At 42.5% G+C, this 25,558-nt stretch overlaps 1 protein-coding gene across 2 annotated transcripts in view; it reads left to right on the top strand.

The window, feature by feature from the left end:
- The first annotated feature begins 288 nt into the window (after window positions 1-288).
- The window catches only part of LDLRAD3 (low density lipoprotein receptor class A domain containing 3), a 308,492-nt gene continuing 283,222 nt past the window's right edge, over window positions 289-25,558 (top strand). For both annotated transcript variants that reach the window (XM_056801945.1, XM_007497330.2), the window contains exon 1: window positions 289-424. In XM_056801945.1, the coding sequence (XP_056657923.1) occupies window positions 379-424 (46 nt within the window). In that variant the 5' untranslated portion in view covers window positions 289-378. The remainder of the gene's footprint in view (window positions 425-25,558) is intronic.

Below are 25,558 nucleotides of genomic sequence, written 5' to 3'. Positions count from 1 at the left end.
GCAGCTACAGCATCCAGACCGGCTCTGATGTTTGTTTCCCAGCTCTCCTCTCTCCTTGGCCCACCCAAGGCCCCGTCCTAACTGGGATCCCAACGGAGGTGGGGGTGAGGGGATAGGGGCCCAGACCGCAGCAGCTCTAGGAACCCTCTTAACTTTGTGGGGCGGGGCTGGGGAGCAAAGGAAAAGGCGGGGTGGGGCGGGGCCCGGGGTGAGCGGTGGGCGGGGCCCGGGAGAGGCGGGGTCGGGAGGGGGAGGGGAAGGGGGAGGGAAGGGGGAGGAGGCGGCCGGGCCGGGCCCTGGCCAGGGACTCGGCAGGCCGGCGGACTGGCGGCGGGCAGGCGGCGGCAGGGGAGCAGTGAGAGCCGTGGCGGCCGCGCCATGTGGCTGCTGGGGCCGCTATGCCTGCTACTGAGCAGGGCCGGGGGTGAGTGAGTCTGGGGGTGGTCGCGGGAGGGAGTCGAGGCAAACTTCCTTGGCCCGTGCGGGCCGGGATCTACTGGGTTGCTGCTGGGATCGCCTGCCTTACCGCTGGTCCTCGTCCTCGTCCTTCCTCCCTCCTCCTCCTCCTCCTCCTCCTCCTCCTCCTCCTTCTCCTCCTCCTCCTCCTCCCCTTTCTCCTCTCCTGCCTTCCCTGCTGCGCTCTCTGGGTTACTGCGCGCTGGGCGGACCCTCCTGTCCCCCTCTCCTGCGCCCCCGGCCTGGGCGCAAGCACACAGGCATGGATGCATGCGGGTGTGCACGCGGGAGGGAGTGTGTACGCGGGAGGGAGTGTGTACGAGCGTGGCGTGGGCACGGGTGGCTAGGGGCTGCAGCCAGTGGAGGGCATTGTGCCTCTAGAGAGGGCGCCTGGAAGTAGCCGGAGCGGACTAGAGGCTGACTGTGCTGGCGGGGCGGAGCTCACGCCCTGTCCTGTGTGTATTCTTGTGTGTGTATATGTGTATGTCCGTGCGTTCGTCCCTCCCTGTGCCCTCCAGCCGGGAGATGGCCAGGGACTGGGGAGGATTGAGTGAGAGAAAAGTCCTTCCTGCACTATCCCCTCCTGGGAGACCTGCGATTGTTGCCCAGCCCGTGTTCTTAGAGTCGCTGTAGCTTTTGTGTGGCTCTCATACTTTCTAAGCCTCAGTTTCCCCACTAAGGCCACGGGGCTGATTGAAATGATCGTAGGTCCTCACCTTCCCAAAATGTGTTGGCACTGTGTCTGCAGATTGGAAGTCGAGACTAAGTACTAAGTAGTGAGTTTTCTAATTCACAAAAGAAATTGAATATCTTGTTCCCTTTAAACTCCAACAGGCAGCAGAAAAATATGAAAATAGAGCAAAGTTTTTAGACAGCCTTGCTTCCATCCGGGAGAGTTTGGAATGATTAACTTGCTGTTTGCTTGTTTTCTTTTCGAGGTGTCATAGTGAGATTTGGATGGAGCTTTGTAAAGCCTTGAGAGCCAGGACCACCAAAGACTTCTAAGGACAAAGTTTCCTAATCTGTTCAGTGAAGGGACTGGAAAACTAACAATTATTCCACTGGAATTATTCCACATCCAAGGATGTCATATCTGCAAGGCATCTCTCAGATTACCTAAACCATGGGTTCTTGCATTGTCTGTATCATGAACCCTTTTGGTAGCCTGGTGAAGCTTTTCAGAAGAATGTTTCTAAATGCATAAAAGACATAAGATTACAAAAGGAAACAATTATTGAAAATAGTTACCAAATATGTATATATGTGTACACATATGTATGTGTATATGAGTATATATGTGTATACATGTTGTTTAAGATCTGATCTAGGTGGCTTAGCGATTTAAAACCAGACCTAGAGGCAAGAGGTCTTGGGTTTGTCATCTTAGAATCTAGAAACCTACAATAGACCTTGAGTTAGTTCTGTGTGGGAATGGCTAATCCCATCAGATGGGACTCTTTTTTGCCTTAGAAGCTTCTCCCATTGTACCACAAACCCCTTTGAGGATCAGACTCTTATACCTACTGCTCTATAACTCAAGGTCTCTTGTTAGTCTAAGAGGCAGTGAAGTAGGACTTTCCCTCAGGGAGGAACTCTCATGTGACAAGGTCAAACCTAGGGTCTTCACCTTCAAACCAAGTAAACTGGGTATCACTAAATCTTTATAGGCTACAAGTTTGGAGGCTTCTAGATTCCGCATTGATAGGGTCAAATTTAGTCTTAGATACTCCCTACCTGTGTCACTCTGGACAAGACACTTGACTCCCATTGCCTAGCCCTTCCCACTTTTCTGCCTTGGAACCAATACTCAGTATTGATTCTAAGACAGAAGCTAAGTGTTTAAAAAAAACTGATCTGTGCTCTCATTTGACAGATCAGGAAACTGAGGCCTACAGAAGGAAATGACTTGCCCCAAATTGAATAGCTTATTGAGTGGCAAAGCCTGTACCTATTTCTGCTGACTTCCAAGTTTAGGACTCTTTAAATCATTAGACCCTGTGGTTCTCTCCAGAGAGGTGGTACGGGTTATTCATTTTGCTTAAGAAAGATCAGAGTTCTAGTGCTGGGAGTTACCTCAAAGGTCCTCGTTTTCAAAATTGAGGAAACTGGACCAAACTCAAGTCAAAGTTCAAAATCCAAAAATGTGCTCTTTCTACCATATGGAAATTGTTTTGACTCCAGCCAGCCATCTCACCTGCCTATAAGCAATAGCTTTCTGATTGTCCCATCTGTACTGAGAAATTTCCTTACTTGGTGGAGAAACTCCAGGGTCTTATAAGTAGGGGGCATACCCACTAATAATGTATACTAATTTGTAGAAGAATAATTCTTTTCAAACAGATGTCAACTAGCAAACGCACAGAGTGATTCTTCTCTGACAGTAAACGCAGGTCAATGTCACTGATATGTCCAAGTAGACTATTAGCCCTATTTTGGTGAAGTATAGAAAAGAATAATCCTTTGAGAAAGAACTCTTACCATTTCATGCCTTTGTGTCCAATCCACCCCAGGAATCTAAATCCCACTTTGCCTTCAGGTTAATCACAAAAAGAGAAAACCTGGAGGGATCTTTGAGATAATCTAATCCAACTCCTTCATTTAACAGATGAATACATTGAAGCTTAAAGTAAGGGAGTAAAACTATTTTAGGGTCATGAGATTCCAGAGCAGGAGGGGACCTTAGAGGTCATCTAACTGTCTGAAAAGGATAATGTTAATATCACTAAACTTATTTTATTTTATTTTAAACCCTTACCTTCCATATTAGGATCAATACTGTGTATTGGTTCTAAGGCAGAAGAGTGGTAAGAGCTAGAAAATGGTCAATGGACTTGCCCAGGGTCACACAGCTAGGAAGTGTCTGAGTTCAGATTTGAACCCAGGACCTCCCATCTCTGGGACTGGCTCTCAATCCACTGAGCTACCCAGCTGCCCCCTCACTAAACTTATTTTAAAAGATGAGGAAGATCATAGATTTAAAGATAGCAAGAAATTCCCCTTGACCATTTAGGGAAATTCCATCATTTTACAGGTGGGGAAACTGAGGCTCAGATATGTCAAGTAATTTGCCTACAGTCTCACAGGTAATAGTTGGTAGAGGCAGGATTTGAACCATTGTTCTCTGCCTTTCCATTGTACCACACAGTGCTTCCCTAGTAACATAGTCATTAGAGGTAGAACTAGGATTCAAATCCAGATCCTGATGCTAAATTTAGGTCTTTCTACTAAATCATACTTCCTCTGATCAGTAAGATAATTCACTTAGTCCCAATCATAACAATAGCAGCTCCCATTTACAAATCATTATGCATCATCTCACTTGGTCCCCAACAACCCTATGCATCCAGCAGTTTAAGCATTACTGGTAGAGTGGTTAGAGCTCTGGCCTTATTTTGTCAGCAAGACAGTTCTAGTCTAGTCTCTGACACTTTGTATATTTGACCCTGGGCAACCTCTCAGTGCCCCAGGCAACTCTGAACCTAAGTTGGTAATTATCCAGGGACATACTTAAGTAGTGGGCATTTCCTCACCAAGTAGACAAAGGACTGGACAAAAACCAAATCACCATTCTACAGATAAGGAAACAGAGACTCATCTTGGTAAAGTGACATGCCCAAGGTAGTGGCAGAGCTGGGGCTGAAACAAAAGTCCATATGTCTTTAGGGCTAGTGCCCTTTCCACTGTACCCTGTTATCTTGTTCTCCATTGAAGGAGAGAGACAAACAGGCAGACAGAGAGAGAGAGAGAGAGAGAGACTGAGGAGGGGAGAGGCAGGAGAGGAAGAGGAAGAGGTAGATGGATGAAAGGAACTAGTGACCCACATGTTGTTGAAGTTGAGACTTTTCAGTCTAGGTTGACCCTCTGGCCCTAACTTGATTGTGTCTGTGTAGGCTGGACCTCAGATTGTGCTGTTGGCAACAAGTGTGCAAGTGCATTATTGGTGAATTATTGGTGAAAGAGGAGCTGAGCAGGCAGGCTTCTGGGATATCTCTGATATGAAACCAACCTGATTTCATGTAACCTTGAGAATGGCTAGATGATGATGGAGTGTCTAAGGTGATGATGCTCAAGAAGGATAGTCTGGCATCCCTTTCCGTCTATGTATGTCCTCTGAGAACAAGTTTGGGCTGTAAACTAGTATTTATTGTGTTTCCCAACCAGAGATAGGTTACTTTGATTGTTGACACCCTATAACCCATGGACAACTTAATTTTTGGATGTCAGATCATTGACTCCAAGCTTGAAGGGACCTGAGTGAGCAAACAAGAATATTTCTTTGTTTTGCAGATGAGGAAACTGAGGCCCATTAAGGTAAAATAACATGCCCCAGTTCACATAGAAAGTAAATGATAAAGCCAGGATTCAAACCTAGGTCCTCTGACTCAAGTTAGTATTCTTTTGTTAGCATTCTTTTGTAGCCTTTCTGACCAAGGTCTTTTTGATTATTTAATCTACACAATTTTACAATCAGAATACTTAAATTAAAGCTCTTCCTTTCCACTTACGAGTCTTGCATCTTTGGGCAAATCACCTTCCTCAGTTTCCTCATATGTAAAAAAAGCTGTGGGCATCTAGATGGCACAGTGGATAGAGTGCAGAACCTGGAATCAGAAAGACCTGAGTTCAAATTTAATCTCAGATACTACTCTGTGATCCTGCACAAGTCACTTAACCCTGTTTGCTTCCATTTCCTCATCTGTCAAATGAGCTGGAGAGTGAGATGGCAAACCAATCCAGTATCTTTGCCAAGAAGACCCCATGTGTGGTCATGAAGAGCTGAACATGATTGAGAAGCAACTGAACAAAACTGCAAAATATGGCTAACAAAACAATATCACTGTATTGTTATGAGCATCCAATGAATAATATATATAAAGCATTATGGAACCATAAGCTAGCATTATGTTATTGTTATTAATAAATGTGATATAGATTAGCCAGTAAGTGTTCATCCATATTAGGAAAGGGACTTTCCTTATTGAGAGTACCCAAGCCAGTGAAAGCACAGGTCAGTTTTAAAATATTATTAATTTTACAAAATTACAAAATAAGCCCCTGTTCAATAAAAGAAGTTTAGTGAGGCCACTTGAGGTGGAAAGAGAAAATCACACAGTTTCCTTTGTGGCCAGATCACATTGGAGTATTGTTTTCAATTCTAAGTAGCACAAAACATTTTAGAAAGGACATTGGAAAACTATAGCATGTTTCTAAGAAACTGACCAGGGTGCTGATGGATGGGACCAAAAGCCATGCCATAGAAAGGTCATTTGAAGGAATCAGATATGTTTAGCTTAGAACTGAGAAGGGAAGATTTAAACAAGACAAAGAATTTAGCACTGGAAGAAGGGTCCTTAGACCATCCAGACCAATCCTCTCCAGATGAGGGCAAAAGAGACTCATCAGCATTAAGTGACTTGGACAGTGAGGTGGCTCAGTAGATTGAGATCCAGGCCTTAAAGATGGAGGGTCCTGGATTTAAATCTGGCCTCAGACACTTCTTAACTGTGTGACCCTGGGCAAGTCATTTAACCTTGATTGCCTAGTCCTTGTTGCTCTTCTGCCTTGGAACCAATACACAGGATTGATTCTAAGACAAAAGGTAAAGATTTTTTAAAAAAGATTAAGTAATTCAACCTAGATTATACAGGTAGGAAGAGACAGAGCCAATCTTTGAATGTCTTCAGCTCCATTTTCATTACTTTGATCCATCAAGGGGAGGAGAAATTACAGAATCTCAGAATTGGAAGGGACACCTGAAGTTACGGATTACTAAGCATAGGTCTCAGGTGGGCAGCGACTTTAGAGGACAGCTAATCAATCCTGGTTCCTGTCCACTCCCATTTTAGAGATGAGACAACTACATCTCAGAGAGGTTAAGTGAGTTGCCTAATATCACGTAGGGAGAATCATGACAGAGCTAGGATTTAACCACACACCTGTAATTCCAATTCTAATCTAACCAGTTCCTTTTTTTTTTTAACCCTTATTTTCCATCTTAATAACAACTCTAAGATGGAAGGGCAAGGGCTAGGCAAACAATGTTAAGTGACTTGCCCGGGGTCACATAGTAGTAGTCTCTCGGTAACTGAGGATGACGATTGTCTTTGTGCATTTTCATCTATGGAGGATAGATGAGTGTGTACAAAGATACTTGTGCGTGAAGGAGATTTAAGTGGAAATGTCGATGCACAGAGACAGTCCCACTCTCTCAGCGTTGGAAGCCTGGGTCCAGTGGCACAAAAAGTCCTTACACCTGGAGACTTCCTCAGCTGCATTGGATGGCCTTGTTGTCCTTTGTGCACCAACACACCCTAAGCACTCCACAGTGCTTTGCTGCATCGCCCTCTCAGCCGTTGAACCTTCTTGTTGGTTTCTTCCGTCTGTTCAGCCGAAGCAGTCTTCACATGCTGGGTGAGCAAAGCCCTGGTTCACCAGGGGTCTATGACCCGATGGCTACCCTCACAAGGTTTAGCCAGCCTGTCGAAGCCATTGCCCAGGGTGTGGCCGTTGCCGCATGCTAGCAGCTACTAGGAGCCACAAGTGAGAGCTGGGTGTCAGGTGGGGGTCAGAGGCTGGAGAGCTGCCCTAGAAGGGCATGACAAGCCCTCCATACCAGTCCTCCTGACTCCAAACCTGGTGCTCTCTTCACTGTCACTAGCTATCTCCCAGCTGTCTCAAATCTAACCACTTTATTTTCTTCTAAAACCCTTACCTTCTGTCTTAGATTCATTACTATGTATTGGTTCCAAGACAGAATTGCTATAAGGGCTAGGCAATGGGGGTTAAGGGACTTGCCCAGGGTCACAAAGCTAGGACGTGTATGAGAGAAGATTTGGACCCTGGACTTCTCATCTAGGTTTAGTTCTCTATCCACTGTGCCACCTAGCTACCCCTAATCTAACCAGATCTTGAATAGGAATCTCATTTGTCAAGTGCTCATTTAGCATTGTTTGAAGATATCAGATAATGGATAATTCATTCATTCTTGATCCAGCTCATCCTACTTTTAGGCAGTTACTAATTTTCTGGAAGATTTTTTCCAGGTTCTACCATCCCATGCCAAGGGTAGCAAGCTTCACCCTATTCTACCTACTTGAAGATGACATATGATATATAATACCTTTCTCTTTTAGCAGCTAGCCCTTCAGGCTTGACCTCCAGTCTTTTCACTACCCTGGTTACCCTCAAACTGATTATGACCTCTTCCATATGATCAGAGTACAATAGACCTACCTGCTTGGGCAGAGGTGGTAGCTACAGGAAGCCACATGAAGGAGGAAAAAAGTCTCCATTATTTGAGTGGTTGAAGAGTATAATGGATAATATTTATCAATATCAATACCAATAATATTTCATAAGGTAGCGAGTTCTCCATCATTGGGGATCCCCAACAGAGCTGGATGACCAACTATTACTTAGTGTTTTAAAGGAGATTACTGTCCAGATACTAGTTAGACATAGTGGCCTCTGAGGCTATAGGGTCTTAGATTTAAATCAGAAGAGACCACAAAGATCAATGAGCTCAACTCCATCATTTTGCAAATAAAATTAACTGAAGTCCAGAGGATGAAGTGATTTACCTAAGGTCACACATAGTTTAAAAGTGGCAACACTGGGATTCAAACCCAGGACCTCAGACTCCATATTCAGTGTTCTTTATACTCTCTCTGGGTCCCCTGGCCCAGAATGAGTTCTTGTAATTCTGATTCCTCTTGGAACTGTGAAGGACAGTTTAAGTATATTTAAATGCATTAAGTACAATAGACATCTGGGAACCTCCAGGCCGGAGGAGAGAAACATCTCTTTGAAGAGAAAAGACTAGGTTAGGTGTGTCATTTGTATCCAACTCACAACTGAAGATAAGGTCCTGGATTACTTCCTGTCTCCATCTAATCTCAGAAAATCAATCTCTCAATCTCTCTTCTCTGCCCCTCCCTCTCTGGTTCTCTCTGTCTTTCACTCTGTTGCTTTCTTTTTTTTTTTTTAATCCATGGATGTCTCTCTGTCTCCTTTCTCCCTCTGAATCTCTGTCTTTCTGTCTCAGTCTGTTTTTCTGTCTGCTCCGGTATTTCTATATCTATCTGTCTGTGTGTTTGACTGTCTCTCTTTCTCTGTCTCTCTCTCTCTTCCTTGTGCGCACATGCACACACACACACACACACACACACACACACACACACACAGAGTACATTCATACAACAAGGTCTATAATCACCAAATAATCAAACCATTTCAGGATCACAGAACACAGAGTTCAATTAGACAGAGGCTGTTCATGGAAGTGAATATGGAGGAAAGGTAGCTGCCTGGAACTCATCCTAGAGCTTAGTCATTATCTTAAGCCCAGTGCCAATCACTTAAACTCACCAAGAGCAAGCAAAACTGGATATTAGTGGAACCTGTCACAGAAGATAGATGATTTTTTTTTCAAACCGATGTTCACCTCCCTAACAGTAACATTTTAAAAGTAATGATCTTTTGTTACTTCACTTCTAAGTCTATGCCTTTGCCCCTCTACCCAAAGAGCCATCTTTTCAAAGAAAGAACTGAAAAAGAGAAGGGACAGTTCAGCAAAACTATAATGTAAAGAGTTAGGTTTAGAGTCAGAGGACTTGGATTCAAATTATGACCATTATTTTTTCCCTGTGTGACTGGATGGACTAAGTCACTTAATCTCTGGTCTTCAGTTTCCTGAACTGTAAAATGAGACACATAGACTTGATAGTCTCTAAATTCCCTTCCTTTCCTAGCCGCTCTAGCTATGATGCCTTCCTCTCTGATATAGATAGATAAATAAATAAATAAAAATAGAGATGCATATGTACACACATACATATGTACATGTATATATAAATACCTGTACACATGTATATATCTATAGATGTATGTAGACATACTTGCACATATAATAGTCAATTCTTGCTTAATGCAAGTAGACAGTTCTGCAGACCTCCCCCCTTCCACAGCAGGCAGCCTGAGGGGCTGGGAGACCCCCTGGCACCTGTTACTGCCTGCCTGGAGGTGGGGAGTCTAATTTGCATAATATAAATGTACTTAAAGCAGCACTCTCTCTGTCTCACTCTCTCTTGCTCTCTCTCTCTCTCTTCCACTATTTCTCCCTCTCCCCTTTCTCTCCTCTCATTTTCCTTTCTCTTTCTCTTCCCTCTCTCTCCTTTCTCTCTCTCATTCATATAGATATAGATAGATAATAGATATCCTCTAAGTAACAAATTATTACTTAGATTTTTTTCAAACAAGTATTTACCTCCCTGACAGCAACATTTTTAAAGTACTGATCTTTTGTTCATTAGAATGTAAGTTCCTTAAGGGCAGAGGCTATTTTCCCTTTTTTTATATTAGCACAGTGCCAGATTCTTCCATCTCTAACCCTATAAACCTGTGTCCTCAGACGTTCCTCTCAGCTCTAAAACTATGTTATAATCTGCCCTGACCCATTCGTCGTGTCCAATAGACAGTATATGCAATGTTTCTCACCTGTATTCTTCCACTTCCATAAATAAGAAGGTCGGTGCTTGGGTCTCAATAATGTGACATCACCTAAGAGAAACCAACAACAACTAAAGCTCAGATAAGGCACTAAGAAACAACTTAGGGATTTCGTAAACTTTTATAAAAATATTAAGAACCTTCTTGCCCCTAAGAAAGCCCAAGGGAACAAACCACTATTCCAGGTTCATGTTTTCCAGCCTGTTGGATGTCAACCAGAAGTCCTGGTTCTTGTCAAGAAATGGATTCCCATTTGCTCAATTATCAGCCTAAATTGCTACCAATGAGGCAGACACACAGCCCAGAAGGCCCACATCATGGTCAGGCCAGCTTCAAGAGTCATGCTTTCCCAGCCCAGGACCTGAAAGCAGGTAGTTAAAAGATTTTCCTAGAAATGCTTGGTGCCTGAGCAGGACGACAGTCCATAACCTGAAAATAATATTTAGCATAGCCTTAAAAATAAAGGGAAGGGGCTCCTAGCTGTGTGACCCTGGGCAAGTCACTTGACCCCAATTGCCTAGACCTTGCTGCTCTTCTGCCTTGGAACTGATGCTTAGTATAGATTCTAACACAGAAGATAAGAGTTATTTTTTTTTAATAAAGGCAAAGGACAGCTATGTAGCTCAGTGGTTAGAGTGCCAGGACTGGAGTTGAGAGAACCTGAGTTCAAATCTGGTATCAGATACTTCTTAACTATATGATCCTGGGAAAGTCACTTAAGTCCAGTTTCTTGCCCTTACCGTTCTTCTTCTGTTTTTGGATTGCTACTGAAACAGAAAGTAAAGTTTTTTTGTTTTTGTTTTTGTTTTTTTTAAAGAAGTAAAGTGGATGGTGGTCAGTATTGCTATAACTTGTTACTTAGGGTAGTAGAACCATCCTTCCAAAGGTTTAAAAACCCAGTCATGAATCTCAATCTGAAAGGGACCTTAGAAACCATCTCATCCTACTTTCTCATTTTACTAATGAGTAAACTGAGACTGAAGGAACCTAAATGACTTTTACCTCTCTTAGGGAATGGACGTTAGAGGTAAGCTTTGAACCCAAGGTCTCTGATGCTAGATCGTAGGCTCTTTCTACCATGCCACACAGTCTTTAGTCAGCCTGTGATTTCAGACCAGAAAGCTCTTATAAGCAAATGGAAATATTTCAAAGCAGGAGAGGGCTTTGGTGCCTAGTATATTTATTTGGTTTTGTATAAAAGAAATATTTTGCCATCCTAGTCACCCAGGTATTTTTGCCAGTATTCATGCCCTGCATCCACTGAGGTTTTGCAATAAGGCAGCCTTAGGGTGTTTGTGTGTATGTGAGAGAGAACAGTAGCTGGCTTGTACAAAGGTTCCCTCCACTTTCATCACAGTCAAAGCTGGCACTGATTTTACTCAAGTGAACCAAACTTGCCCTTGAAAAGTGTTTGCAGGGGAAATGAATCAGTGGGTTTTGGACATTAGGCATTTGTTTGTCAGAAAATTCACTCCATGCCTGATGTGACTTACCCAGAATAAGGGACTTCTGTGGACTAGGGAGACTGTTGAGCAGGAGAAAGAATGGAAAATATTTATTTGAAACAGGCATATTATCAAGTCTTGAAGGAACTGATCCTAAACTGAGAGCTGGAAGTGATTCAGGAATCATTGCCCACATCATTTTACAGATAAGAAAACTGAGGACCAGAAAAGCCCTACTGTTTCAGATCAAATATGAGCAGTAGGTAGCAAAGTTGGGATTTGAAACCTGATCTTATGACTTTGAATTCAAGGTTTTTCCCACTTTTCCAACGTTGCTGCAGGATGAACTAAGTTGAGGGCTTAATATGGAAAGGGAAGGTTTTGGTTTGGGCTATGTTTACTTTTTTTAGGTCTTTTTCCTACCTTCTACCCCCAGCTAATTCCCAGTGTATCCCTTTAGAAAAGCCCTTTAACTTGTTCTTTGAGTCTCAGTGTTCTCATTTGTATAATGAGGAAATTGATGCAGGTGATCTGTAAATTCCCTTTCTGTTTTAGCTTTATATGATTCTTGGAATGTGAGGGCCTTTCATACAGTGGAAAAGCACAGGATTCATAGTAAGGATCTGGGTTTGCATTCTGCCTTGAGCAAGTCATTTACCCTTAATGCACCTGGCATTTCCTCATTTATAAAATGAAGGGATTGGTTTTGATCACAGAGGTCCTTTCCAGATGATATGTGAGCCTATAATCATTTGTATCTTTAAAGATGTGTTTTACACTCCGAGCTATTGGAAAATGTAGGATGGGGAGTTGAACGCTGTCTGTCTGTTAATATCTGCCCATGTTTACACTGCTTTTGATCCCAGAGGATAGAACTAGAGGGAATGAATGACAGTTGCAGAAAGACAAATTGAAGTCTCTGGTAACAAAACAAAACAAAACATCCCTAACAAGCCAATCCTGTCCCTAAGTAGAATGGGCTGCCTCCAGATATCCCAGTGGCCTCCTGCTCCCTGCAGAACTTTGAGCAGAAGCTGATCCCACTTCTCCACCATGGCCAATGGCCAAGCCCAGCTAGCTTACCAGTTTCTTCTCTAACAGGAGATTCAACTTCATCTGCCATCTTTCTGCCTTTGCTCACACTGTCTCCCATACCTTAAATGTTCTTTAGTCTTCTCTTTTGCCTCAATGGCATCCTTTAGGACTCTCTTCCCTTTCAGAAAAGAAGCTTCTCTCTGTCCCCTTGTTTTCTAGAGCCTTCCTCAACTTGGGTTTCCATCTGCTCTCTATGTAGCTTCCTCTCTAAGGGCAGTAGTGGGTTTTATTTTCTTTTATTCTTGTATCTCCAGCTCTTAGCACAATGGCTGGTACACTGTAGATACCTCATAAATGCTTATTGATGGATTGGCCCAGGGGATTCTAGTTAGACTCTGAGGCTCCTTCCAACCCCAAGATTCTGAGAGTCTCGTCAGTGGACGAGACAGATGCTATGTAAAACTGAGGCTCTTAGAAACACCCTGAATCATCCAATCAACACACATTTATAGAAATACATTTCTATATGCCAGACATTGTGTTAAGGGCCAGGGATGGGATTCAAAGACAATAACAACTCTCAAGAAGTTTATATTCTGCTAGGTCAGGGGTTCTTAACTGTTCTTGTGTTGTAGATATCTCTGCATTTGGGGGGAAGCCTATGGAGCTCCTTTCAGAAGACTTAAAAAGATAATTTAAGGAGATGCTAAATTTCAGATAGCAGTTAGTGAAATTGAAGGTGTTGTCTTTCCCCATTCAAGTTTATGGATACTAAGTCTAGAGTGGGCCTAGATAGCATGGTGGATAGATCACCAAGCCTAGAATTGGGCGGATCTGGGTTTAAATCTGGTCTCAGATGCTTCCTAGTTGTGTGACCCTGGGCAAGTCACTGAAACCTAATTGCCTAGCCCTTACTTCACTTCTGCCTTAAAATCAATATCTATTCTAGTCTTCCTCAGGAAGAAAGCTTTGGTCTCTGAAGTCAAAAGGGTTGTTATTGGAGCCATAGAACAATTTACTAATTAAGTCCTTTCACATCATAGCAGTGGGCAATGTTGATTTGATTCCTGTTCCTTAAGAAAGAGGTAGAAAGTGGGGGTTGGGAAGGGGTACCAGGTGGATGAGCAGATGACAAGATGCCTGATAGGTGCCCTAGCAGATGGAATCTATGAAGTGGGATCTGGAATCTGGCCCGACAAGACATGAAAGGCAGAGGGAAATATACCATATAATTGGAGGTAGTTGTACTCTGGATTGAGGCTCTATTCTGAGTGGTTTATGAGGGGAATGAGGCAAGATATGTGTGGGGGCCAAGTTTGGATGGCCATTCATCCTGGTTGGGGGGGCAGTGGCAGAAGGGGTCTGGATGACATTTTGCATTTGAAGTTTACCCATATGGTCCTACCCATGGCAAGTATGTCCATCAATCAATAAACAGTTATTAAAACCATTCTACTATGTGCCAAGCCCTGCACTTCTGCTGAGGTAGAAAGACAAAAAGTAAAATAGTCCCTGCCCTCAAGGAGTTTACATTTTTTTAAACCCTTTTCCTTCTGTCTTAGAATCAGTACTATTGCTGTGTAGTTGTTCCAGGCAGAAAAGCACTAAGGAGTTGGCAGTGGAGTTAAGTGACTTGCCCAGAGTCAAACAGCTAGTGGAACTTACATTTGAATGGAAGAGACAACATGGACCCATCTAGGTATATCCAAAATGTGTCTTCTCTGAAGAGCTACATGCTCCCTCATAAAATCCATAGCATTAGCTAATAAATCAGACCAGCCTTTTCTCTTTCTTTTCTTTTAGTGACCCCTCCCACAGTTGTTTGCCCTCAGGAAAGTTTCCACAGTTCTACCAAGGCCCACTGTCAAGCACATTTAAAATGTGGATCTGTGAATGTCCTCCCCAATCCCCAGATAATTTTTGTAGCTGAGAAAACCAATGAAAGACAGGTATGAACTGGCCACTAAAAGAAAAATTCCTAACCCTCCCCCTGAAGGGTTATGGGGAGGCCAGTAAATGTGAAACCTACCCACCTAGCTAACTATGTGCAGAGCCCTACCCCCTAGGCTTTACTGGGCAACTTGGGGTGGAAACCTAAGCCTTTTCCTCTACTCTACAGAGCTCCCATTGTTCTTCCTGACTTCCTCTCCCCTCCTGTCATCTCTTCCTTCTCATCCCTTCTGCTCACCTTTCCTGTGCCTCTGTCATCTCTTACCTTCCCCTCTCTTCTCCCTTTTTCCTCTCCCCCATCTCTTCCCCTCTTCTCCTTGTCATCTCTTACCTTCCATTCTCTCCCATTACTCTTCCCCCTCCCCCACCCATTGCTTTACTCCTCTAGAAAGAATTTCCCCAGCTGTATATAAAGGCAATGTGGTAGGCGGTAGGGGAATGCTACAACCCCAGGGATAAGTTGCTTTTACAACTTTTCTTTTTCTCCTGCTCTTCTCTGAAATTCTCACTTTCCCTCTGGCCAACTAATGCTTTAAAGTTATGTGTTCAACCTCCTAAAAAACTCTTTCAGATAGGTTTAAAGAAACATTGTTGTGAGCCCTAAGAGCCCCTAAAAGATACATCTTAGCTGATCCCCTCCAGAAAAGATACACTGTTGTGAGCACCCTTTAAAGAGGAGTTTGTGAAAGAAATCTAAATAGTGACAGCCTGGCTTGGGAGCCAGAGAATATTCAGTGGAAGCCCAGCCCAGCTCCTAATTATGTGCCAATGGCCTTGGGCAAGATCTTCAGGTGACTTCTCCCTACCTCAGTTGATTCATCTGGCAAATGATGGGGTTGAACTAGGTAGATGAAATAAAAAAATAAAAAAAAAGCACTCACAGAATGTCAAGTTCCCCTCCAGGTACTGGGGTTTCAGATAGAAAATTGAGACAGTCTTTATTTTCAAGGAGCTGGTTTTCTAATTAGAAGAGACAATACATGTACCAGGACAAGGCAGCAGGGCCCATGGAAAGGCCCAGGGATCCTTAGAGTGAAATTCACATACAGGGCACTGTTGCTGCCCTGTTGGGCTGGAGGGCACAGTAGCCTCGATTCTTTGATGCTCTCCAAGGACCCTTCTAGCTCATGTAATAAAAATAATGACAACAGCTGTCATTTATAGAGTATGCCTAAGGTTATCAATGTGTTCTGTATACAGCTCATTGGGAATTTGAATTCTATGATAAAGTGGGCAAAGTTTTGAGTCAGGAGGAATTGGGTTCAAATCCTTCTTCCTCCCCTGGACTGCTAAGTTCTAAAAATAACATCTCTACCACAGGGTTGTGGTGAGGACCAAGTGGGTTAATATATGTAATGCATTTTGCAAACATGGAAATGCTATGTAAATTTTTTGACTTAATTTTTTAAGAAACTTTTTTTTTAAATCTTACCTTCCATCTTAGAATCCATAGTGTGTATTGGTTCTAAAGCAAAAGAGCAGTGAGGGCTAGGCAATGGGGGTTAAGTGACTTGTTCAGGATCACAAAGCTAGGAAGTATCTGAGGCCAGATTTAAACCCAGGACTTCTCATCTCCAATCCAGGCTCTCTATCCACTGAACTCCCTAGCTGTCCCCAAGTAAAAACAATTTTTGACAATTACTTTCGGACATTTTGCAATTCAGTCCTCTCCCTCCCTTCCTCACCCCTCTCCCTCATCTACATAGTCTGATATAATTTATACCAGTGCTTTCATGCAATACATATTTCCACATTCAATGCTATGTAAAAATAGTTTATTATTATGTGACAGGTATTTCTTTTAGCCCTGGTCCTTCAGTGTCTGAATCCTCTACTGTATTTTTAGCCTCAGATAACTGCCTGAGGTCAGATGCTCATGGCTGCTGGACTAGTATATATTAGAGGCAGAACTTGAATCTAGGACTTCCTCATTCTAAGGCTGATTCTGTAATAAAATGCAACAATATTTTATTAATGTTATGTGCCAGGCCAGTGTACCAGAGAAAAACAAAACAAAACAGTCTTTTCCCTCAAAAAAAAATCTTATTCTTATTCAGGGTTGGAAGAGGGGCTTTAGATAGGCTCGTTGCATCATAGATTCAGACTTCGAGGAGGCCATAGACTTTCATTTTATAGATGAAGAAACTGGAACATAGAGAGCAAAGATCACTCAGTGGCCCGAAGTGATAGCCCTGAGAGGAGGGGAAAGTGTTGTTGGGGTTTTTTTTTTCCTGCCTCTCTTCTTTCTCCAGGATTATAGGATTCGAGGTAGAAGACCTTTGAGAGATCGGTTGATCTTAAAAGATCAATCCCTTTATTTTCTATACAAAGATGAGGCTTTGAGAGTATAGTAAATAGACTGCTGGTCCTAGAGTCAGTCAGACCTGGGTTCATCTCTCACCTTCAGCTTTTATTTAGTTCTGTGTCTGGTCATAGAACAAATTAGACATGCTTTTTCTTGTGGGAAGGGAAGTCACTAACAATACAGATGAAATCAGGAAAGGCCCCATGTAGGGGGTAGCAGAGCACACATTGAATAAAAGTCTGTTCAAAGGCACAGAGGTGGCAGATTGAACATTGTTTACAGGGGACAGGAGTGTTCTACAGCATTCTCTCTCTGAATCCCATGGGCTACTCCATTTTTATGGAATGATCCTTTCCTTTCCCCCATTCCAAAAGTGGGATTTATGATACCTTCTTTGGCAAACCCAAATGAAGGATGTTCAGCTCTACTGAAGTCACAAATATCTTAATTCTCAAATTGGAAGCCAGGTACTGTAGAGACCATCCATTCAACCTCACTGGTGAGGCTGGCCTGAGGCCCCAAGAAGGGAAATAACTTGCCTTCATTCCATATATTCAGGTAGTCAAACTCGTTTGGTAACTAGAAGCCTCCAGGCAGATTAATGGAGTCCAGTACTTCAGTAAGACCTCAGAGGGTGCCTAGTGAGTTGCCTTTAATCAGGAATACAACTGCTCTCTGCTGCTTGGCCACCTGAAGGTAGTCCAAGTTGTGAAGCAGAAACAGGGACTGTTGGATCTCTCCAGAGAGAGTCCAAAAGAATCTAATTGACTCTGGGGGATGGAAGGAAGATAGAAAAATGAAATGTATCAATGTTTACATTTTAGCATCCTTTGAAGAACTAAAGTTTAGGAATACATAAATATCGTTTTAAAATTTGTTCATAATGCCACATTATATTTGGAGATGTGAAGGTCTGAGTGGGTAATTCAATTCAATTCTAAAATCTTGATGGTATGCAGTATAGGGGACCTGAGTTCAAATCCTACTTAAGGCACTTATGATTTGCCAAAGACATTTAACCTGTGTAGCCTCACATTCCTTATTTGCTAAATAAGAGGATTGGACTATCTGCCTTCAGAGGTTCTAAATCTATAGTCTTCTGTACTGTTATTAAATGCCTACTGTGTGCAAGATAAAACCAAAAACTTTGAGTCTGGAATCAGAGGAGTTGCACTCAAAGGACTTGCTTTCAAAAATCTTGCCTCTGACACTCACTACTTGTAAGACCTTTGGGCAAGTCACACATGTATCTTTGAGCCTCTGTTCCCTTACTTATAAAATAAATGGGGGCATATGGGTGGTACAATGTTAGAGAACCAGGTTTGGAATTGGGAGGACCTGGGTTCAAATTTGGCCTCAGACACTTCTTAGTTATGTGACCCTAAGCAAGTCACAACCCCATTTGCCTAACCCTTCTGTCTTAGAATTGTTACTAAAGCAGAAAGTAGGAGTTTAAAAAATATAACTTATAATAAAACTTAGGGTTAGTATTAGAAAGCCTCTAAAGTTTCTCCAGCTTTAGGTCTGTGATCCTATAATCGAAGAATTTGTAGTCTTCATGCACATGTATACCAAGTAAGGACAATGTATATGCAGGGTGTCTTCATGTAACTTTAAGTTGACTTAAGCCAATTTGGGGGATACTCTCTAGAATTTTTTTTCTTTTAAACCCTTACCTTCCATCTTGGAATCAATACTGTATATTGGTTCCAAGGCAGAGGAGTAGGAGCTAGGCAATGGGGGTTAAGTGACTTGCCCAGGGTCACACAGCTAGGAAGTGTCAGAGGCCAGATTTGAATAGAAACTTTTTTTAAGAGGGTGAGAAAATTAGCTTTTTTTTTTTTAATCAGTCAACAAGTATTTATCAAGTACGTATTTTGTACCAGGCAACATGCCAAGTTCAAAGGAAACAAAGAGAAACAAAAACAGTTCCTGCCAACCAGGAGCTCATGATCTAGTAAAGTCAACAGTATACAAACAGCTGTATAGCTACTGCATATATACAGAAACAATGGAAGGACAATCTTATATAGGAGGAGGCACCTGAGCTATACTCTGAAGAAATTGTAAAAAAGGAAGGAGTGCATTCTAGGTAGGGGAGACTATTTTGGATTTGAAAGCAAAACAAAACAAAACAATACAAAAAACCCAAATCAAACTCTTGTTTGTGTCTTGGGAGAAATTCTTTTTAAGCCATTTATAAGAAAATGAAAAGGGTGGGTTGACCATTGGATTTTCTAACTATATTCTAACAATTCTTCAAAATTGACCTCATCTCCCGCCCCTCTTTCCAGAGTCATGTTAATAATAATGATAATAATAACTGACAAAAAGCCCTTTACATCCTCTCATTTGAACCTCATAACAACCACAAGTGTGAAGGTTGTACTTTTTCAAGCCTATATTAGAGATTAAGAAGTCTAAAAGCACAGAGGAGTTCAGAGATTCGCTTTCAGTCATAATTAGAAAGAACCAAAGACTAGATTTGAACCCAGGCCTTCCTGTGCCTGGACAGACTCATTCCTTTTTTTTTTTTTTAAGCCCTTACCTTCTGTCTTAGAATCAATATTATGTTCCAAGGCAGAAGAGCAGTAAGAGCTAGACATTAGGCATTCAGTGAGTTGTCCAGGATCACTTGGCTAGGAAGTGTCTGAGACCATATTTGAATACAGGACCTCTCATCTCTAGGCCTGACTCTCAAACCACTGAGTCAACTAGTTACCCCACAATTTAGTCCTAAAATGGAGCCTAGAACATTGAGAGGCTGTGTCTTGACCAGGGTCCCTCAGCCAGTTTTGGGCAGAATCTTAAGTTGAACCCCAGGTCTTCCCAACTCTCAGAAGGTTCTCTATGCCATGTCTGCATCTCATTTCCCAAATATAATCAAATTTAGACTATTCTCCCTCATCTCAATTTGTTTCCAGTAAACAAAACAAGATGTATATAGCAAAATCTCTCCCTCTGTCTCTCTCTTTGTTTCTCTCCCCATCCCTTCCTTCTTCCTCCCCCATTTCTTCTTTTCTCCACTCTTTTCATCCCTCTCTCCATTTCTCCTTCCTCCCTTCTCACCCCCCTCCCCTGCTTGTTTGCTAAAAGTGGCACACTGGTTATTACCTTTACTATTGCTTTTAGACCACTGGTCTTCATCTGTTCCCGGAACAGAGTTGCTGAGATTCCACCAGGCTCAGGAAGCCTTGCTAGACTGTCTTTAGGGACTTACGGGATGCATTACCCATGACTAGACTTCAGCAGCAGATACATTAGACCTAACTGACAATGCCTTGCGTGGGTTCAAATCAAGATCCAGTAGTCTGGTATTTGTGTTTCAGAAATACAAGATCCCTTTGGCAGCCAAAAGACTGAATTTGATCTTGGGCATCCTTAAAGGAGGCATTGGTGTCCAGAACTAGAAAGTGATTGCCTGGCCTTCCCCTCCCCACTCACTGAGGCCAGATCAGGAATTCTGTGTTTGCTTCTGGGTGCCACAATTCAGAAGAAACATTGAGAAGCTTTGAAGTGTCCAAAGGAGATAATCAAGATGGTGGGGCTAGAAGGTCCATATTTTATAATCTCACTGATATGATCCAAAGGTCTTCTAATCAATCCCACCCATAATTAGGCTGGGCTAGGTGGCCACCAAAGTCCTTTTCAATCCTAACTTCCGTGATTCTGGAAAGGGTTCTGATTCCATGCCATAAGAAGCTCTCAATTGAAGGAACCAGAATGTTTAACTTGCTGGTATGCTTTTGAATATCTCTGAATCTCAGTTCCCTTGTCTGTAAAATGGGAACATGGAAATGGAATATCCCATGAGTGTTATAAGAAAAATGATCTTGATGTCATATATTTATAGCATGAAGAGACCTGAGAAGTCATCTAATCCAATCTCCCCTCCCATTATTTTATAAAAAAGGAATCTGAAATTTGTGGAAATTGTGTCTTTCCTGAACACATGGTCCCTAATTCCAAATTAGCACTTTCCACAGAACCAAATTACCTCCTTAGTATGTACATCTTAAAATGTTATAAAAGTATGAGGTTGTTTATTGGCGCCACTCCAATCCCTACTTTACACAGAGGTTAACCTAGCAAAGTAGGTAGAGTGCTGTGACTAAAAAAGCCTGTGTTCAAATCCCACCTCTGGCTTTTACTAACAATGGAAAAGGGCAGATAACCCTACATCTCTTTGCCTTTGGGAACTTCCTAGAATTTTAAGATGGTCCCATTCATTCTATGAGAGAGACTCAACTCTTTGTGGGACGTAGGGGGAGAATCAGCAATTAGATGAAACTTATGGCACCCTCAGAATGTTTTTAAATGCATATGATAAAATATTCATAATTACAAAGGAAATTGATTATATTGAGTTATAGTTAACCAAATTAATACTTTTTTAAAAGGCAAGTTAAAGTCCTCTGCTGCGTTGAACAAGACAGCTGGCAAGGCAGGGGTGGGCCTTAGGATTCCAGATTTTTTTCTCCTAAAATCTTTCAGTCCCACCCCTAAAAGTCTTCTAGGAAATTGGAAAGAAAAAAACAACAACAACATTGGACATATCAGCCAGTGACCAAGTGGGACGGAGATCTTTGTAGACAAATAGTTCACTGTTAAACCTAGATTAATCTGAAGGCTGGGATGCTATCACCCATGAGGAGGAGTGCTGCTGGCATGGACTCTGGGCAACAGAGGTATATAGAAACTTGGGTTGTGAGAATAAACCAGGTTAGGAGACTACTTTGAGGACCCAAGATGGCAGCTATTCTGGGCAGGATGAGATTAGTTTGTTGGTGGACTGCTGGCAACGTTTGACACCCTTGCCTTAGAAATCTCTTCCCTTCATTGTGAAGCTATCTGAGGCTGGCTTTGGAAATACCAGATGTATGCTGCTGCCCTTTGATGGCATGAACTTGAGCTTCAGGCTTGAGTCGCTGCTGTGTTCAGAAGTCATTAAACTCATTGGACATGGTTGAAAAATGAGCCCTAGTTTTTGTGATGCTGTTCTCAGCTGCCAAGGCCTCTTCACTAGATGGAATTTTCCAAGTTTGACTTGATCTGAATGATCAGAAGCTTGTTAAAGATGGGCAGGGGGGACAGGATGCCTTCCTCCTTCTGGGCTAGAAATAGAGTTACACCACCCCATTTAGAATGACAACAAAAGGCAATGAGATGTAATGAATCATCCACAGAATTAGGGGTCAAGAAGATCCCAATTTAAGACCTGATTTGGTCTTAATATGAATAAATTATTTTGCCCCTCAGGGCCCCAAGAAACTCACCTGAAACTATAGACCCATGTTGGAGAACCTATGGATGTGTGCCAGAGGGGACTGGTCCCCTCCATCTCTCCACCACACCTGAAAACATTCTTCACTTCACCCACTCCTCTGCCCAGCAGCCCAGTGGGAGTACATCCTCTCTTCCCTGTCTGGGGTAAGGGGAGGTGACTCACATGTGATATAAGGATTGCAATTTAGGCACTCAGTCTCTAAAAGGTTCACCATCACTGCTATAGATTATGGAGAAGCTGCTGATCTATATTGGTGGAGGGAGTGCTCACACCAGGAGTTCTTTACATGGAGCAAAATAAAGATCTAGACCACCAAAAATTGGGAATAGTATATACAAATCCTAGGACCTGAGAGTGAGAAGAATCTTTAGACATCTCCTTACAAATACCTCTATATCATAGATAGGTAGAGAAGGGAAATGAAGGATTTAATCAGTCATATGAATTGGTATGCAGTAGTGGTAGGATCTGAATTCAGGCCCTCTATCTCTAAATCCATAACTCATGCCATAACTCTATAGCTGTCCCTACTGATGAACTAAGGAAATGTAAGTGCAATTTGTCCTAATTATCTCTGAACTCAGTGTGTCTCCAGCAATATGATGGAGCAGATCAATTCCTCAGGGAGTCTGGCTAACATTGAGCTCTCAAGAGGACCCCACTACCCACCTGCCATCCTCTGGGCCTTGGGGCCTCGGGCTAGGAAGCAGCTGACAAAATTGCATGTGAAGCATATCTTTGGGGAATTAAAACAACTTTTCCCACTAACGAATTGAGAAAAGCGATCTGAAATTAGGTTGGGCATTCAGATCATGGAAGTCAGTCTCCCATACCGAGCGACATCTAGGTGAGGTGCTTGATTGGAAAGGAAGGGAGAAGATCCCAACCCAATGGAAAGAGCCAAAATGGACCTGATGGGGAAGAGAATGTTCTTATCCTCTTGAGGGAAAACAGTATTTTGTGACTGCAAACTAGTTGTTTGTTTGACAAAAGTAGGTAGGGGTCATGCCTGGTAATATGGGAAGCACTTCACATCCTAGAATTAGACAAGACATGAGTTTGAATCCTACATGGACTGGGTAAATCACTTAATTCTCCTTCCCCACACCCTCCCCACTAACTTTCTAAGATTCCAAGTTACAGATCTTATGGTCATAGGCATATAGCTGAAAGATCCTAGAAATCTAGTTCAATCCCCTTTTCTTACAAGTGAAGAAACTGAGGCTTAGGGAGGGTGAGTGATTTATACAGAGGCACACAGACAGTAAGTCATATAATTCAAATTTGAACCCAAGACCTTTAACTTGACTCCTAATGCCTTGAATCACCATCTGCATTAATGGAGGAAATGTCCACTCCAGAATGTCTGATATCCTGACCTGAACCTTCCTTTTCTCCCTCACAAAAGTTGGTGATAATCATAGCTAGAAGTTACAGATGAGACTTTCCTTACTGAAAATGTCCCATCAATGGGGGAAGAAGCATAGATCTCTCTCCTCCAACTCCCCAGATAACTGTGTAGTTTGCAAGATACTTTATATTAATAATCCTATCTGGTCCTCACAAATACCTTGTATGGTAGGTGTCAGGATTATCTGCATTTTATAGGCAAGGCAGGATTCTGAGAGGGGATGGATGTCCTGAGGATCACAGAGCCAGAATTAGAACCCAGTTCTTCCTGATTTGGTCTTACCCCTTCCACACTGTTCCTTACTACACTTACCCCTTACATACATCCTCCAGAATTTCCAAGTCTAAGAGGGACATTTTTCCCCCTTATTTTGCCAAGAGGCAAATGGAGGTAAAGGATTCTGTTTCAAACTTAGTAGAAGACGGCAAACATGCCAGTCTGACAGTTTACTTTTTAATCTAACAACTGGCTTAAATGGGAAGCCTTTTCGTAGAACTCGGCAATGAAAAGGCTGTTTGACTGGTTCAGGTCCTTGCTGGTTGTGCATTCCCAGGCATGTTGGTTCTACCTCGAGCCTCAGTTTCTTCTTCTGTAAAATGGAGATAATGATATTCTCCTCCCCTCCCCAGGTTGTGATGAAAGCATTTTATAAACTCCACCCCCCATAAGAGCCAAGTGGATTGCTTTTACAATGCTGATAAACCCCTCCAAGTAGTTGGTTTTGTGTCTAGGATAAGGATCATTTTTTATCTCATAAATCGGAATCAATATGGTTCCTTTCTCGGTATGGGTCAATGATTTTCTGAATATTAGGCTTGCTCCTTCAAATAAACAGCTGACTTTTGCAGGGCTCATGAAATCTTCTAGACTCCTAGAGAGCTAGTAATGAATTATGGCTTGCAGTGTACACAGACTGATGCCCAAGGGTCCCCAAAGTTTATCCATGCTGTGGAGAAGTGTCCTTTGTCCTAAGGAAAGATAGCAGATTTCTTCATATAAAGCTTTTATAAATAAAGGAATAAATCTGACTCATGTGCAGCTGTCCCTGGGTCTGATTTAGTGAGAGAGGAACCATGGAAAAGGAGAGCAGATTAGGAGAAATGAAATCCCCCTGGACCACCAGCCGCTGTTTGATGCACAGATTGAACTTAGTAACAAGGTCATCTGGGTAAAGCCCCTTGGGGAGAAAGAAGCCAAAATAAAGGGGAAGGAGTGGATTTTGTTTAAAAACAAAACAGAACGAAGGAGCCTTGGGACTTAAATGTTAACAGGAGATGAAAGGGCTGAGGTAATTTATTTGTAGCCATCCTGGACAGCAGTGGTAAGGGGGGAGCAGACCCATGTCCGGAGGATGAACAAGGATTGAAATCCCAGAGGGGAGATTCTGTCAGTGGATGTCTGCTTCCATTTCCTGGAATCTGGTGCTGAAACACACACACACACACACACACACACACACACACACACACACACACACACACACACACCCTGGAAGAGATGCATCATGGAATGGAAAAGCTATTCCATATTGTAACTGTCTGTCTCCCTTTTTTGCATTATCTGTTCAGGATTATATTAAATTTTCTCCCCAAAACAAATATTGATTGAGCCCCCTTTCTGTATAAGAGACACTCTGCTCGGCTCCATGAATATAAATTAGACCTTTTCCTTACCCTTAAGGATCTTGCAATATATAGCGCTGGAGATAAAGCGTACATATGAATTAGAGGAAGCCTGTGGTAAGTGCTGGAAGGGGCCATGAAATAAACACAGTTCTGAGAAAGGAGTTGTTTTCTGCTGGGGTGGTGGGGAGAGCATTTGGGATCTGAGTGAAGGAACAGCCAAAACCCAATAGTTCTCCACAGCCTGTGCACAGTGGGATTTTCGGTGTCTCAGTGACTCCAGTTCCAATCCTGTCACAGATACATAGCTGTGTGACTGTAGGCAAGTCACCTAACCTATTCTAAGCTCAGTATCCTCCTCTGCAAAATAGGATGATAAAAGCATTCATCCACAGGGCTGCTGGTGAGGATCAAATGAAAAGGATGACATGCAAAGCACTTTGCAAGCCTCTTTATGACTGGTAGTGCTGGTGATGATGATGTTCCTTTGTTTCTGGCCCTATTCAACTGGCTTTTTATCATAATATGGCCATGTGAAGA

Source organism: Monodelphis domestica, chromosome 6, assembly GCF_027887165.1.
Source record: "Monodelphis domestica isolate mMonDom1 chromosome 6, mMonDom1.pri, whole genome shotgun sequence".
Taxonomy (NCBI): domain Eukaryota; kingdom Metazoa; phylum Chordata; class Mammalia; order Didelphimorphia; family Didelphidae; genus Monodelphis; species Monodelphis domestica.
This window is presented reverse-complemented; position numbering and strand designations above follow the sequence as displayed.